The sequence below is a fragment of the Micropterus salmoides genome, unplaced genomic scaffold (assembly GCF_014851395.1).
Source record: "Micropterus salmoides isolate LMB-PRFRI ecotype aquatic unplaced genomic scaffold, ASM1485139v1 Ms_hic_scaffold_21, whole genome shotgun sequence".
Taxonomy (NCBI): Eukaryota; Metazoa; Chordata; class Actinopteri; order Centrarchiformes; family Centrarchidae; genus Micropterus; species Micropterus salmoides.
Genome location: NW_024041262.1, coordinates 15,176,999 through 15,192,015, shown reverse-complemented (window position 1 = coordinate 15,192,015; position 15,017 = coordinate 15,176,999). Strand labels below are relative to the sequence as shown.

General features: G+C 39.7%; 1 protein-coding gene across 3 annotated transcripts; it reads right to left on the bottom strand.

The window, feature by feature from the left end:
* Positions 1–20: 20 nt before the first annotated feature.
* Positions 21–14,920, bottom strand: LOC119916151 (serine/threonine-protein kinase tousled-like 2). Of its 3 annotated transcripts, none has more exons than XM_038736053.1 (21): positions 14,404–14,920; positions 12,749–12,843; positions 11,193–11,264; positions 10,587–10,659; positions 9,336–9,373; positions 9,033–9,125; positions 7,010–7,117; positions 5,997–6,089; positions 5,384–5,494; positions 4,994–5,130; positions 4,752–4,904; positions 4,193–4,259; positions 3,934–4,031; positions 3,741–3,822; positions 3,386–3,477; positions 3,193–3,282; positions 2,772–2,941; positions 2,415–2,553; positions 2,101–2,212; positions 1,895–2,002; positions 21–1,043 (listed from the first exon to the last, which is right to left on the bottom strand). In XM_038736053.1, exons 2-21 carry the CDS (start codon positions 12,839–12,841, stop codon positions 870–872), a joined length of 2,103 nt encoding a protein of 700 aa, XP_038591981.1. In that variant the 5' UTR covers positions 12,842–12,843; positions 14,404–14,920; the 3' UTR covers positions 21–869. The 3 variants fall into 3 exon arrangements, with proteins under 3 accessions (XP_038591981.1, XP_038591982.1, XP_038591983.1); XM_038736054.1 differs by having other exon boundaries at positions 14,439–14,920; XM_038736055.1 differs by lacking the exon at positions 9,033–9,125 and having other exon boundaries at positions 14,404–14,919.
* Positions 14,921–15,017: the final 97 nt, after the last annotated feature.

Genomic DNA, 15,017 nt, shown 5'->3' with positions numbered 1-15,017 from the left:
AATCAATTGAGACACCACAGTTAACCAAATTATTTTTTTTAATGGTTTCATAAGTATTTCTGTTGAATCTTAACTCATTACAACACTCACTCATAGTCAGCCCCCCTATCAGGTTAACAAAAACATTACAGGGGATCGGATTAATGGAAAAATATGGACTTAACAATTAAAATAATAAGCTGACTTCCACTTATCCAGTAAAATATTTAAAATAGGTCAAAACCAGTTACTCTTTCCAGAATCATCCCTCTTCTGTGTCAAGTCATATGTACCTCGCATAGTGCCGTATCAACAAGGCAGGCCTTGAACTTTGGTCATCAGTCGTTCCTTATTACTTGTAGAAGCCCTTCTTAAAAGTCCCAGGTTCAAACCTATAGGGATAAACTGACCACTGTAGTTCTGCAAAATAGTTATAGATGACACATTTCAAGGAGAATGCGATGAAATGTCTAACGCTTCTTCAAAACCTTCCACAGTAGGCAGGTGACCTTCCACACATGCATACATCTCGGCCGGTCAGTTGTGCAATTTTTCAGGTGCTTTTTTCGGTTTATCATGTAAAAAAGCCCCTTGAAATGAGCCAAAGTGTTAGTGCATGCATATGGGCAAATCTTTGGGTTCTACTGAGCCCACAGCCAGAGACTGGCACTTCATTTTTACCACTTGGATGATGGTGGTAGGCACATTTACAACTACATCACGGTGTCATCCATCAATTTTGGTTCCATCCACTCTTTTAGGATCCCTACATCCCATCATGCCCTCTACTCTCCCGCAATCAAGAAAGCAAAGGAGAAGTTTCATCAAGTGAGCCACGTCTCTGTGGTTTGTCCTCACTGGGGTTTAATTCCACTTTCATTCAGCTTGCTTCAGTCGGAGGCACTGCTGCTGTAGCAGCTGGAGGTGGAGGGAAGAGGAGGTGCCAGGGGTGTGCTGCTGCCCAGGGCTTTGCGAATGTGTGGCATTAGGAAGGGGTCACTGGCCAACTGTAGCACATCCACACGGTCCTCCTTGTGATAAGCCAGGCAACGTCGAATGAATGCCTATGAAGGGACAAGGGGGACAAAAATGACTGATTATTTCTGAACCTACTTCCACTTTTTTCCCTTTCTTGGGCTACTTGCTGTTCTGCTCATACCTTTTTTTCCTCCACATATTTGCATAATAAACTCTTGATTTACTTTTGTGCCCTGCCCATTACAAATGTTGGGTCAAGTTCCTTCCAAACACTATATATCTAAACAGATAGCCTTAAATCACTAGCTGCTTATGGCACTCTACATTAAGGCTGCTAATGATTTTCATTATTGATTAATCTGAAAATCATTTTCTCTATTATCTTGTTTGGTCCATAAAATGTCAGAAAATGGTGAAAAATGTCAGCCATGATGTCCTCAAATGTCGTGTTTTGTCAACAACTCGAAGATAATTAGTTTACTTGCATAGAGCAGCAAAAAACAGAAATTTTTCACATTTAAGAGACTGGAATCAGAGAATTTTGCCTCCCCCCCCCCTTTAAAGAATTACTCAGAACAATGAATCAAAAATATTTGGTGATTAATTTTATAGTTTACAACTAATCGTATCATTGACTAATTGTTGCAGCTCTACTTTATGTGCTTACAGACCCTATAAATTGACAATTCTGGACAACAGTGATGCTTTACTTGTGACCCAATACTGGACTACCCCTCTGTCCCTTATATCAAATCAAAAAGCCTCAAAGGATCCCTTACTATTGTATTAAACCCCAACATCCTGTTTGAGCAGGAAGTGTATCTCAAGTGAGAATACCATGTCATGAGTGATTGAGTGAGCGATACTGTATACATGTATAAAGTTTGATGGGAACAGTGCAGTGCAGTTTATAGCTGACAAGACATGAGTACCACACCTTTGCTTCTGTGGTGACCACAGGTTTGGGGGGAAACTGCACATCAGTGGCTTTTAATATGGTGTTTTCTTGAAGGATATCCTGCTGCGACTGGTTATGACCGAACGGCTGGAAAAATACAAAAGCGAGACAGACAGCTTACTTTCATTTTTCCTCACACGGACTTAAAGAGAAATCCTCGTGAAAGAATGCAGGTTAGTGGTTACCTTGCGTCCATATAAGCATTGGTAGAAGATGACCCCTACTGACCAAACATCCACCTTGTTGGAAATTTTGGGGGGCTCCTTGCCCACCACAAAGCACTCAGGAGGCAGGTACCTGTAAGCCACAAAATCACAATGAGACTGAAATAGGTTTACTCTCTTAACATCTGTACTCATTTACACAATTTTCTGAAAGAAGAGGAGATTCAGTTTGCACATTACAACATTTCACTCAAAAGACTGCTCCTCTGCTAAAAACTTGTGAAGCCATATTTGTTGCTTGGTTATTATACACAGTGAAATGTGCTTCTATGTACCAGTAGGTCCCTGCTCCTTGTGAGGTCAGCTCCATGCCATCTGTAGAGTTGTAGCTGTCATCGTCCATGATCTTGGACAGGCCGAAGTCAGTGATCTTAATCTCTCCACAAGCTGTGCCATTCACCAACAGGATGTTACCTAAGATCAGAGCAGTAAACAGCAAATGTAAATATTGCAAACATGACTGTAAACAGCCTTTGAACAAAAAGCGCAGGGAGGCGTCACATCAGCCTCTGTGAATGGGCACTGCACTAGTAACTACCAAATTTGGTTCCGATTGCAACAGTAGTGCAGTTTTTCTCTCTTCTGTAACTAAAGGGGGGTCACAACATGACAAACTAAAACTGTGAGAATACCGGGCTTGAGGTCATAGTGGATGATGGGTGGGCGAATCTGGTTGAGGTATTTGAGGGCGTTGACAATCTGCATAACAATAGAGCGGCCCTCCTTCTCAGTCATCAGTTTATTCTGCTTCAAGTAAAAGTCCAGATCATTGCCTTCACAGTACTCCAGCACTGTGCAGAACCTACAGGAGGTAATACAACAGATCATTTGGGAAGTTTTCAGTACAGATAACTGCAGCTGCAGATATTTCTCTATAGGTTCATCCCTACCAGCAACCCCCTTCACATTGTCATTTTATACATTGTTATTATAAAAATATCGATTACAGTCGCTTTAAAGACTTTGCCTGCTTTTCAGCACTACGTGATGTTTAGCACTTAAACGTGGCACGTACAACTTATATATTTGTATTATGTAGAAGGATTCACTTACGAGTCTGTGTCGAGTGAGAAATAGTCATAGAGTTTGACTATTCTGGGGTGGTCAAGTTCTTTGTGGATTCTGTACTCTCTACAGGCGTGTCTGAAAAGACCATTTTGTAACTTTTTAAAAGCATCACAAATACGAACATTCAAAGACCGTTTTAAGCCTGAAGGTCCACGATGTAACAGAGGGGCAAACTTACTTATGGTAGTTTTGCTTCTTTTCTTCTCTCCAGTTCTTGTTGAGTTGATGAATTTTAATGGCCACATACCTTTGCTCTGTCAAATCAAAAGCCTGCAAAACAGAACAAAACATTACACATCAACACGCAAAGTTGGAGTAGCCTTCTCTAAACAGAAAGTTACACTGAATGTGTGGGAGCCATTTACAGGATAGAAGAGTGTTGCAAGTCTCACTACAATACCACCCTGACAAGTGAAGTGCCCTTGCCTTATGTTATTCAAAATGACCCAGCATAGTTATAATAAATAATAATAATAAAAAAGATTATAAAGTGGTTCCCATGTATGGAAGCCAACTAATTGGCACATGCTTACCTTAAAAACTTCACTAAAGCCACCTCTTCCAAGTAAATGTAACAGCAGATATCTGTCGTTGAGCGTGGGGTGGTCTTTAAATCTGTAGAAGAACACTTTCTTAAATCATTTGGCTTTTTCAAACAGCATTGTTTGAAATTAAACGCACAGTGCAGAACTTGTGTGTTGTACATTAGGCTGAGATAATACATACTGCGAGCTGTCCTCGTTATGGATTCTCTTCAGCTCCCGAATGTGCAGGTTTCTTACACGCTCCAAATGCTCCAGTTCTGCCTGGATCTCTGCTTCTTCCTGCATTCAATCACACAAATGTGTCATCTACATCAACCCTTGATTAACAGGAACAAGTAACAACAGTACCAAGTATATAGGCCACTAGGTAGTAACAGGTCCCAGGAACAAATAGCAAGAAAACAAAAAAGAGTGGTAAACTTTAAGTGGTAAACTGGCACCTTTTTTAGATAGCCAATTCGAAGTTTGAAAATCTCCTCTTGCTCATGATATTCTGCCAGTGACAACCTGCATGAGATAAAGCAAAAGCAGTAGCTTGTAATTTATAACAATGTAAACAGGTCAGCTTGTGAGAAAAACTAAATTAGCTACACACTTACTTCATATAAAATGCCAAAGACACAATTTGAACCAAGGGTTATTATAGATAGTCAAGTCTGACTAAATATTCTTACAATTTTACAATCAGATTTTGTGTTAATTTGATATTCTACTGTTAAAATAAAGCTTCATGTGTCCAAATCAACACTATATTACTATTTATTACTATCACGATATATTTTAGAATAATTGCTTTTGAATGAAACGATAAAACAACAAAACTGACCAAACAAACAGTCCAAAAGTGGTTAAGAAATTACATTAACGCCACTCAGCCAGGACAACTAATTAAGTTCAGAAAACTGCAGCAATACATTGCAGTGTTAATTTCTGCCATAGTGTATACTTTGTCTATGTAAAACATGTGTGAAGTAATTTATTTCTTGTTTGTAATCTTACGCTTCATTCTCCTGGCCATTGCTCCTGCTTTTTCGTTTGTTCTGTTCAAGGCTGAGTGGGGGTGTCTGAGCCATGGAGGGAGGTTTCCTCTTTCCCAGCAGCTTTCTCTGCCTCTCAATGTCCTCCCGCTGCAAGTTGACTCGCTCTTGCTGCCTACAACACAAGAAAAATCTAGTGTGAACATTCCGGTATGCAGATCGGACAAAATGCAAACATATGTTTGTGCCTATTTGCATGCTGACTTGATGAGGGTCTGGAAGGCATATCCATCTGTCCACTGCTCAGTGAAGGAGGCTCCATGTCGTACGGTGGTGAAATGGCCCAGACGCAGGCGGTCCTGCATGCTCTTGTCCCTGCAAGCCATCTTCTCTTGCTTTGACTAAAAAAAGAGATTAATTGAAAATTGTGCACACTTGGCTTTATTCGGAGGATGTAAATAACATAACAGTACTGTTGATGTCCACCGTAATTACCATGAAACACTTAACTAGTAAAAAGTTGGATGAGTCAAGTGCTCAATAATAAAAAAGGTAATAGTTTTGGTTTCCACATTGTTAAAACCAAATTACCATTTAACTTTAACAAAGTAAGACAAGCTGACTCTCTCAAGCGAAACATATTTGTACACCTACCTTCTCAATAAGGAGCTTCTTGCTCATGGTCACACACTTGTTAAGCCGTTCCTTGTAGCGCTCCAGCATCTTCTGCTGTTCATCTACCTGCCGCCTCAAGTCACAGTTAGCCTGCCAGAACATACATCATCACTCTTGACGTCTAATTCTTATTACATCAAGGATTCAAGGCAGTTTCGTGACACGACGCAACAACTATCAGCGTGTCAGCTTGGTTTGCTGACATTTACACCAAATGTAAGTTAAGCAACGATGGCATTTGAAAGTTAACGAGCACATCCTTCATGATGAGCTGCAACCAGACTGGTGCAGGTTAATACTGGGGTTGTTGTGACAAGTGGTGGCACACTTTAATAAGATATAAATGATAAGATAAGATATGATATATAAAGATTGTCAAGTCAGACATTTGTGAATAATAATAAATGCATTTAAATTTAGACATATCCTTGACTGTGTGTGACATTAGTCAGTCAACTAAAATATAAATTTCTGAGGCATTTCAAAGTACAACATTTTATGAGGAATAAAATAGCTAGCTTCCATCATCATTCCCTTCTCCTTTCAGATGTTTAAAATGCTCCAAACTACATTCAAACTGAACTCATCTTACCCTCAGCAGGTCGTCTATCCTCCCCTCTTTCTTCTCCAGGTCAGAGTTCTTGTCCCTCTCCAGTGCTGTCAGTTTCAGCAGTGTCAGTTCTGACTGAGGAAGGAGGGCAAAGACAACAACAAGCCAACAGTTAACATCTCATCCCACTCAAATGATGCAGACACCCCTTGGGCCATTCAGTAATAAAACATCACTTTAAATTGATAAAAATCAGACACGTTGGTGTCTTGGATATTAGATGTAAAATGAAATGCAAAATGTTGACCTTTAAGTAGGCCAATTAGTGTAAGTAGCTGGGTGTGTGTTGCAAGTAATGTCAGATAAACTGCAGTGTGGGTAGAAGGGCTTTTAAAAGTTTGACATTTAATTCTAACATCCACGTTTAGAACAAGGTGTGAAGTTACATCCATCCGTACACGTTTTGTCAAACTCAACTAATGGGGGCTGAGATGACACTTTTTCTAAAGAAGATTATTCTGAAGACTGTATAACAAAATCCACTTTTCAACCATGCAAAATAAACAAACAAAATCAGAATCAGATTTGCCAGGTATGTGTACACATTCGAGGAATTTGACTCAGGATTGTACATTGCTCACGATGTGCTTACTCATACAATAACAATAATAAAATCAAACACCGGCTACAGTATAGAGAAAATCAAAGCTTCTTGTAAAAAGTAAATGTCAGAGCTGAGCCAGATGCAAATTGCCCTCTGAACCCCAATGTCCATCCATCGTCATTCACACCTAAGGGCAATTTAGAGACACCAATCAACCTAGCCTGCATGTCTTTGGATGGTGGGAGGAACTTCCCGGAGAGAACCCACGCTGACACGGGGAGAACATGCAAATTCCACACAGAAAGGCCGGGACAACCGGGGTTTGAACCCATAACCTTCTTGCTGTGAGGCAACAGTGCTAACCACTGCATCACCGCGCCGCCCGTGAGTGAAAATATGCTTAAGTAGAAAGTTGGTGTGAAGTGGAGTTTAAGGTCAGTCGGCCAGTCACCTGGATTGCTTTGTGTGAGCAGGAATGTGTGGGGGCTGTTTTCACAGAGCTGCAAGATGAAGAGTCTGTGTGGGCTGAGCCTGTGGACGAAGGACTGCCGTGCTGAAACTGCATCCCAGAGAGACCGAAAAAGAGACAGGCACAGGGGGGTAAAATTAAAAAATTATGTAATACATAATACTGCATAGCGAGATTACAACATAGTTGAAAAAATATTTAAATAAAAGGAAAAAATAGTGTAGATATGAAGGGGGAGATATTTTTTCCTGTAAATGAACACAAAAATCTACAGGATTTGATGTTACACTAATTGGATAGAAATATTGTTTCATGTCTATCATTCTTATTTTTAAATCTTACCAGTTCACAAATGTATTTTACAATGTCTATTACTAATAAAAACAAACTGCATCCAAAAGTTAATATTTCCAGTAAGTTTGCAGTACAACAACAAAATGGTATGACATTGCCACACTTAGTAAGATCTGTATTTCTTTCACTATGCTGGTCTTTCATAAACCAAATTCAAACCTGCTGTTTCCCAGGAGAATTCTTGAAAAACTATGGTACATACAACTGATAGACTACTCAAACAATACATTACTACTATCTCTGCACACAAAGTAATCATGCTAATTAGAGATTGACAACACCACCCAACCGCGTTGGGGGTAACACGCTACAAAGTAGCACTTCAAAGAGAATTCAGATTAGTTTTTTGTTGTAATGAGTAATGTAACGCATTCGTTTTGAAATTTAAGTAATCAGTTATTTAGTTATATTTTCAAATAAGCACTTTGGCAATGTTAAAATTTCATAGTTCTATTAACCATTATTAAAGCTCTGTTTAGAACCACATTAGCACTGTGTGGGGAAAAACGGCAGCCCTCATTAATTTTTTAGCTGCGGCTGAAAACTTTTGGGTCATTGTTGTTGCTGCAACAAAATGTAACTTCAATGGGCAACATACATGCAACCAATCACATGGCCAATCAAATACATGCAACCACACATTCCTAATTGATTACTTTGTAAAGTGAACAAGGAAATTCTACTGTTTAGCTTGTACACGTTGCAACCAAGTACAAAATGATGCCTGCCGCGATGACTTTCTTGAGTTGTAAAATCATGTCTCATAGTACTAACTGCTACGCAGTCAGTGTTTTGGTGTCTGATCAGCCTACAAACTTGTCTGAATGCCCAATAACAATTAAAATGGTTACATATGTTTGGGGCAGAGAGTTTGAACCGGAAAGTGAGTTGTGAAAGCCATACATTTCAACTAATCAAGCTTTAGATTCAAGCTAATCCTGCAGTCACTTTATGTTTATATGCCATTTGGTAGGTGGTGAACAAGGTTTTGTAGATGTGAGAAGGAAAGATGTTATCTTAACACAAGATGAATGACAATGGCAGGTGAAGAAATTCTTAAACAGAAGCTTCATTATTCCAGTGACTAAATAAATGACACTGTCATCAACAACCACTACAAGGCACCAATTTTACATAATGTACACATGGTCCTCCTGTACTGCTATCTGCCTACAACCAAAACAACATCCGGAAACATGACAACACCAGCATTGAAAACATTAGCTACAGTTTCTTTCACTTGATCCTTCCAACCTTCTAGTACAACTAACGCACACAATCAGACTCACTCCATTTTGTACTTGTTTCCACTTCCCACTGAATTGAAACTAAAAAGGAAACATCTCAGTAACTAAATCTTTAAAAACTCACTGGGTAAAGGAGTGTTTTGTTACTTCCACTGGTTGAACTGATCTAGACAAACACATGTCTATTTACCCCCAAATAAATTAGACTTTGGCAAAATAGACTAAACTGAATCTTAGGGATCTCCATGCATCACCAACTTTGTCTAATTAACTGATGTTAAGAGAAAATAGCCAAAGACCCACATAACCAATAGATGAATTTAACACTGTAACCAACAGTAAGACAACTGAGGAAAGACAGCTAAAGCAGGAGAAGCACTATGGAGATGGATGTTGGTGCTCACCAGTGGATTAGACAGTGAGTGCTGTGGAGAGGAGCGCACCAGTATGGGGATGCCCCGGGCGGGACTGGTGCCAGAGCCACTGCTACCAGCAAACTGGTCACAGGGCAGGTGACAGAGTGTAAACAAGACAGAAAGAAAGAGACAGAGTTGTTATTTAAGACGAATATGATGAAGGACCACACTGGCAAAGTCGGAACATGAGGGTGAAGACAGAACACTAAAGTGTGGAGAGTGTTTTGAAATAATGCACAGGAAAGTGGCTAGAATGCAAAAAGAAGGCATAGGATGTCAGTTTGTACTCACCTCAAAATAATCACTTATTTTGTGCCCTCTCCCTTTTCCTAAATACAAACAAACAAACAGGACAGGTATAAGAAGTAAGAACATTTAATCATTTGATCCTATACTACAGGTGCGTCACCAATTTGAATATCAAGGAGAAGTTTATTGTGACCAGAACCAGACAGAGATTAAAGGCTTAGGAAACCTTCACAGGTGTTTTAAGTTAATTAGCTGATTAGAGCTCTTCTCTGGACGACATTTCTGTATTTTAAATTCTAATACATTTAGGCTACATTCAGACTGCAGGCCACAGTGACCCAAATCTGATTTTTTTGCTCATATGTGACTCAGATCTGATCTTTTGAACAGTGACATGGAATCTGATCTCTTCCAGTTCACATTTGGGCCACTTTCATATATGGTCCAAATCCAATACAGACAGGATCTTTTTAAATGAGACCTGAGTCTTGACTCTCAGGTGGGAATTGATGCGACTTTGACGTCACTCTAGAGCAGCTGTTGTCACAGTTCTGCTGTAGACTTAATTCGGGAGAAATGTGACCCGTGAGAGGACAATGAAAACAGGAGTCTCCTGTGAGATAACCAGAGCTGTCCTCTGTTGCTCCTTGTTTACTTCTGTAGCCTACACCAGCGTGCAGTGTGTGACGTCATGTTATTCTTGACCCATGCGGGTCACTTTCAGGCCGCGGACAGTACACACTGGAGTCTGATATGGGCCACATTTAAACAATAATGTGAACTGTCAAACAAAAAAAATCGGATCTGGGAAAAAAAAATCAGTATTGAGCATTAAGGCCTGCAGTTTGAACGTAGCCTTTGAGACACTGGAGTTTTAATTTACATGAGCTGTAAGCTGTCATCATCAAGATTAAAACAAGCTTGAAATATTTAACTTCATCTGTAATGAATATAAAATATATGAAAGTTTCATTCAATTATGGAAGAAAATTAACCTTTCCACGACGTTCTAATTTTTTTTAGATGCATCTGTATGTTTTTAAGCATATACATTTAAATTACATTAAAGCATAAGAATGGCTAACCAAGAAATGCCATATAATATGATTTGAATCCCAGATTTTATTTTTACAACTAAGTTTTTCCAAATTCACTGCCAAGAATATTTAGAGCCAAGAGCAAAGCAGTGATGAGAGAGAAACCCAGGGCAACTGAACATTTCTGAATAAAAGGAGTGGTTTCTATTGGAAAGTGCCAACAAAGGAGCTCTGTCATTAAGGAGGAAGGACTTACCCTGGCTGTTGCTGTCATAAATGTCTCCTTTTCTCTTCCTGCTTCTCTGGTCATTGGTCTTCTTCTCTGGTGTCTGACATAAGCAGAAGAGCAGCACAGCTTAGATTTTACTCCATTAAGTTTATTCCATTAACCACATTAACATAATGGTAAATAAACTTAATTGACTAAATTAAGCCTTTAAATTATATGGGAATAACTGCACTCTCTGCTAAAATATAACAATAATATAAAGTAATTAGATTAACAGCAGCATTTTTTCTGTGTTCAGTATTTTGTAAACTTTATTATGTATTATTCTGAATTATGCAAAGCTAAATTTAGAAATTCGCCATGCTGGCTCATTGCTTTGCCCTTTTCCTTGGTTCTTTCTGTGAGCGGTTTGCCATGTGTTTGTGTGGGGTTCCTCCAGCTGCACCATTTTTCTCCACAAATCCCAAGACATGCCTTTCACATAACCTGAATTGCCCTCTGGTGTTTATGGTGTCTCTTGCACTGTATCCTTAGCCTGCACCACTGTATAGAAAATACTTGGCCACTTGTCCAAATCACTAACAATCAAATTAAAAGCCAGGCAATTTTGATTGACTCTCTCCCCCAACCAACCTCCAGTTCCTTGTCACTGAGTGATCCGGCACTGCACAGTGACTGGTTGGATGATTCGCTGTTGGCTGAACTCTGGAAAACAGAACACACACATTAGACTTGACTGACTAGTCATGTGCTACTCTTATAAGTAGACTATTGTGATTTAGAAGTGGAAATTATTTACATGGCAATATCTAGTAAAAATGACTTATTCTGTTCTTTACTAAAATGGGGAAGGTGTACACATATACACCAATGAAGGATGGTGGCCTCTCTTGTGGTCTGACATTTTCATGCAAGTAAACTCACATCAAAATGAGTTTTTCCTTACCTCTGTCACCAAGTGCTTGCTCACGGTGGGAATTGTTGGGTCGTAAATAATATTACAAAAAGTACGGTCTAGACCTGCTCTATATGAAAGGTGCAATGAGATAACTTTTAAGATGAATTGGCATTATATAAATAAAATGTAATTGAATCACAATGCAGATTTACACATCTATCTTTCTTATACTAATTGGCATTGAAATTCAATATATAACCAACCTTTGTGTATAATTGTAATACAAGTTACTTCAAATCTGAAAACCTTTCACACTGATGCGTGACATTATTTTCTTTCCACTCCTTGCATCATATTTTTGTAATGATTTCATAATAATAATTTAACATGCATCTAAAAGTTAGAGCTTTAAAATTAATTGTGGTAATAATTAGTATCAGTTGTTGGTGTCATGCATACCATACATGGCCAGCCATACAGCCTGATGAGAAGAAAAAGCAGGCTAATTGGAGCAGAAGGCTAATGCTTTTAAGGCCTGCTGGTTTTCTGCTGCTCAAGGTCACACAAACAACCAAGAATATTTTACCATGTACACTGCACATATTCACTGTAATGACTTAAATCATTCACACTCTAATACCACAGTGAGCAGGCCTGACAATTTATTTCAGAGCACACTATAGGCCGGAGCATGAATGATAGCGATTGCTTTCTAAGGGGTTGCCATTTTCTAAAATGCGCACCTACAAACAGTAATACCCAGTTCATCAGCAGGGTTGCAGTATAGCACGCGGGCTATGCTGTGAGCTTCAGCTGCAGTGCTATTTCAGTGTCACTAGTCTCCTCTAACACAAAGAGCTGCTGGCCAGCTCCCATGTCAGCCAAGACAGAGCTTGGCTTGTTTTAGCTTTAGTTCAGGGAGACAAGATCATTCCACTGGGGCAAACTCCTGAACACAGAGCATCAGTCAATACTGAAAATAGAGGAGACTTCCCTGCTTTTCTACACCGAAGGGCTGACATAAGAGAGCTGACCGATTGCTCGGGTTGTGGGATGTTTTGCCTGCAGGAAAACTGGGAGCTACTCTATTGTATCTCCACATTTATTTCAGCAGGTCTAAAAAAAGTAGCCATTTTGTTTTCCAAACAAAATGTCTCAACAACAAGATAAATTCAAATGAACTTTCATTACATTGTATCTAACATGCAACACCTTCATGAGCAATCTGTATGCAGAAAAGCTGAACATTGTGAGCAACAAAACAACTATTATGCTATTAAGATCTGCCAACCTTGGTCACACCACCTCCAGTGAAGCGAGCCTCAAGCAGTTCCTGCCTGCGGGGGTCAAGGCTTATAGCCTGGCTATGAAGTCCTTCCATCATGCCTAGAAAGAGAGACACAAACAATAAAATATTTATTTTACTTATGTGGACTAGCTGGGTTGGGTTATTGCCACACACGAATAAGCAGGGAGTGGCACATTGGCACCCACTAACAATGCATGTAAAATATTATTTCTTATTGGGGCAGGTAACAATCTAGTCAATTCTGAGGTCTGATCAGCACAATCTAATACCTTTCAACACAGCTGCACCAGCCACTAGCCAAATACTGGTATAATATGCAAGTGGCTGGTAGATTTGCTTCACACACCAGCCAGAAAAAAACAGTGGTATTCTACTGAATGGCTGGCATGTTATGAACATTCACTAGCCACCTGGCTGGTGGACAAAAAAATAAATTGTGCACCCTGCTTGGGAGCCTGGGCCTATGTTGGATCAGTACATTTGACAGGCCACTGTCCAAAGTGAACCAGTGCTCAAACTGACATGAAGCAAACTTTCTTTGGTAGCTGTATTTCTGAGCTTATTGTCTTTTCCTGAGGAACCAATTTCAATGACTAATCACAATTTCATTATGTGAAAGAAAGAAAAACAATCTTTCACAGAAATATTCTCCTACATTGCCTCTTGAAGTAACAAGAGTTGACAGGCAAGACGGACACCTAGCAGAATTTAGAAACTTTATAGTAGTAGTTTTATGGTTAACTTAAACAACTGGACTAGCAGTACAAAGCTGCTGAAGCTGACAGACTGTGGTACATATATACTGTTGGTCATTAATGTCTATTATTTCCTGTGAAGTTCATCATTTCACCAGTTGCACCAAATACAAATTTAGCAGCTATATCTGAAAGACAATAAGGCAGAGAGACCAAAAATATATCTTTGAGGTTCTCCCCTTCTTTTAAATGGTTATAACCATATGAAATGGCAGGGCGCGACTTCCCTTTGCCATTAGAAACTCCTACCTGACAAGGTATCCATCAACTAGCGATAGAAGAGCACATGATCGATGTTTCATAGTGATGACAGTAACTCAAAACCAAACTAAATAACGTTTCACAAACAAATAGTAAACATTACAGTTTTGTCCAGACACCCAACGTTAGCGAGTTAATTTTACCCAACAAGCATATCAAAACCATCCAGCAAACGTTACCTAGCAAGAAAGATTATGTAGCTTCATCTCAGCTTTCATGACAAACGATAGGCTCAACTTCATTTAAGTTAAATAACTGTTTCAACTAAACTGACTTCATGGCAGTTGGTGGAACAACGGTGTTGTTATTGACTGACAAGAAGATGTTGACCAACGTTGAAGCCAAACTCGGCTAACGCTAATGAGCTAGTTAGCATTTGGGAAAAGCTATTAACTTAACGTTACTTGCAAAATGCAAACTCTTGCAAACATTTTAGAAAAGAAAGGCGTGCACTGGCAAGTACCAATTTATAGTAATGTAATAAATGTGATCAATTTTAGCTAGTACGTTATGATGACTAAATAACAGCTAAGGCAACATGGTAGGTTACCTTGCCTAGCTAGCGTTAAGTTATCTGTATTAGCAAGCTAACGTTAACATTAGCTGCAACATAAGTCTCACCTGGAGAACCTTTCGCAGTTTTCACAGCCACTCACAGTCCTAGAAAGTATGTTGTCCGTCCATCCGGCGACAGCAAACTCCTTAACAACTCCCAGTCCCACGCACCTCAAATAAAGTTGTTCGAATTAAGTTCTCCATTTGCAATTATTTCAAATACAGGGAAGACATTTGGTAGCTTAGCTAATGCTAGCTAAGGAGAGCGGTGAGGCTGGCTCCTGCTGGTGTCATCCGGACAGGAGGCCCTGATCCTCGGGGTTTCCTCGTCCGTCTTGAAGCCCCTGCACGGGCAAACCTGGAGCTGTCAATGCTCTGGAGCTTCTTTACAAGTGTTGTTACATTTCTGCTTCACTCGGTCTTTCTACTGTCATTATCGAGCGATGTAGCGTTTACACCGGGAGAAGTTCAGCCTCCATTCTTTCACTGTTAATAAAAGATCATTGCCCCCTGCAGCAGGGCCGCACGGGGCTCCAGGGAGCGCTTTATGTGATGCTTCCTAAGCGCTTGTTTAACAGATAATGTAAGCTCTTCAGGTCAGAACCACCCAAAAGCAGACAGCATACTGTAGGCAAGGTTGGTAACTATCCGGGCCCCAGACATAAAGGGGCCACAAGAAG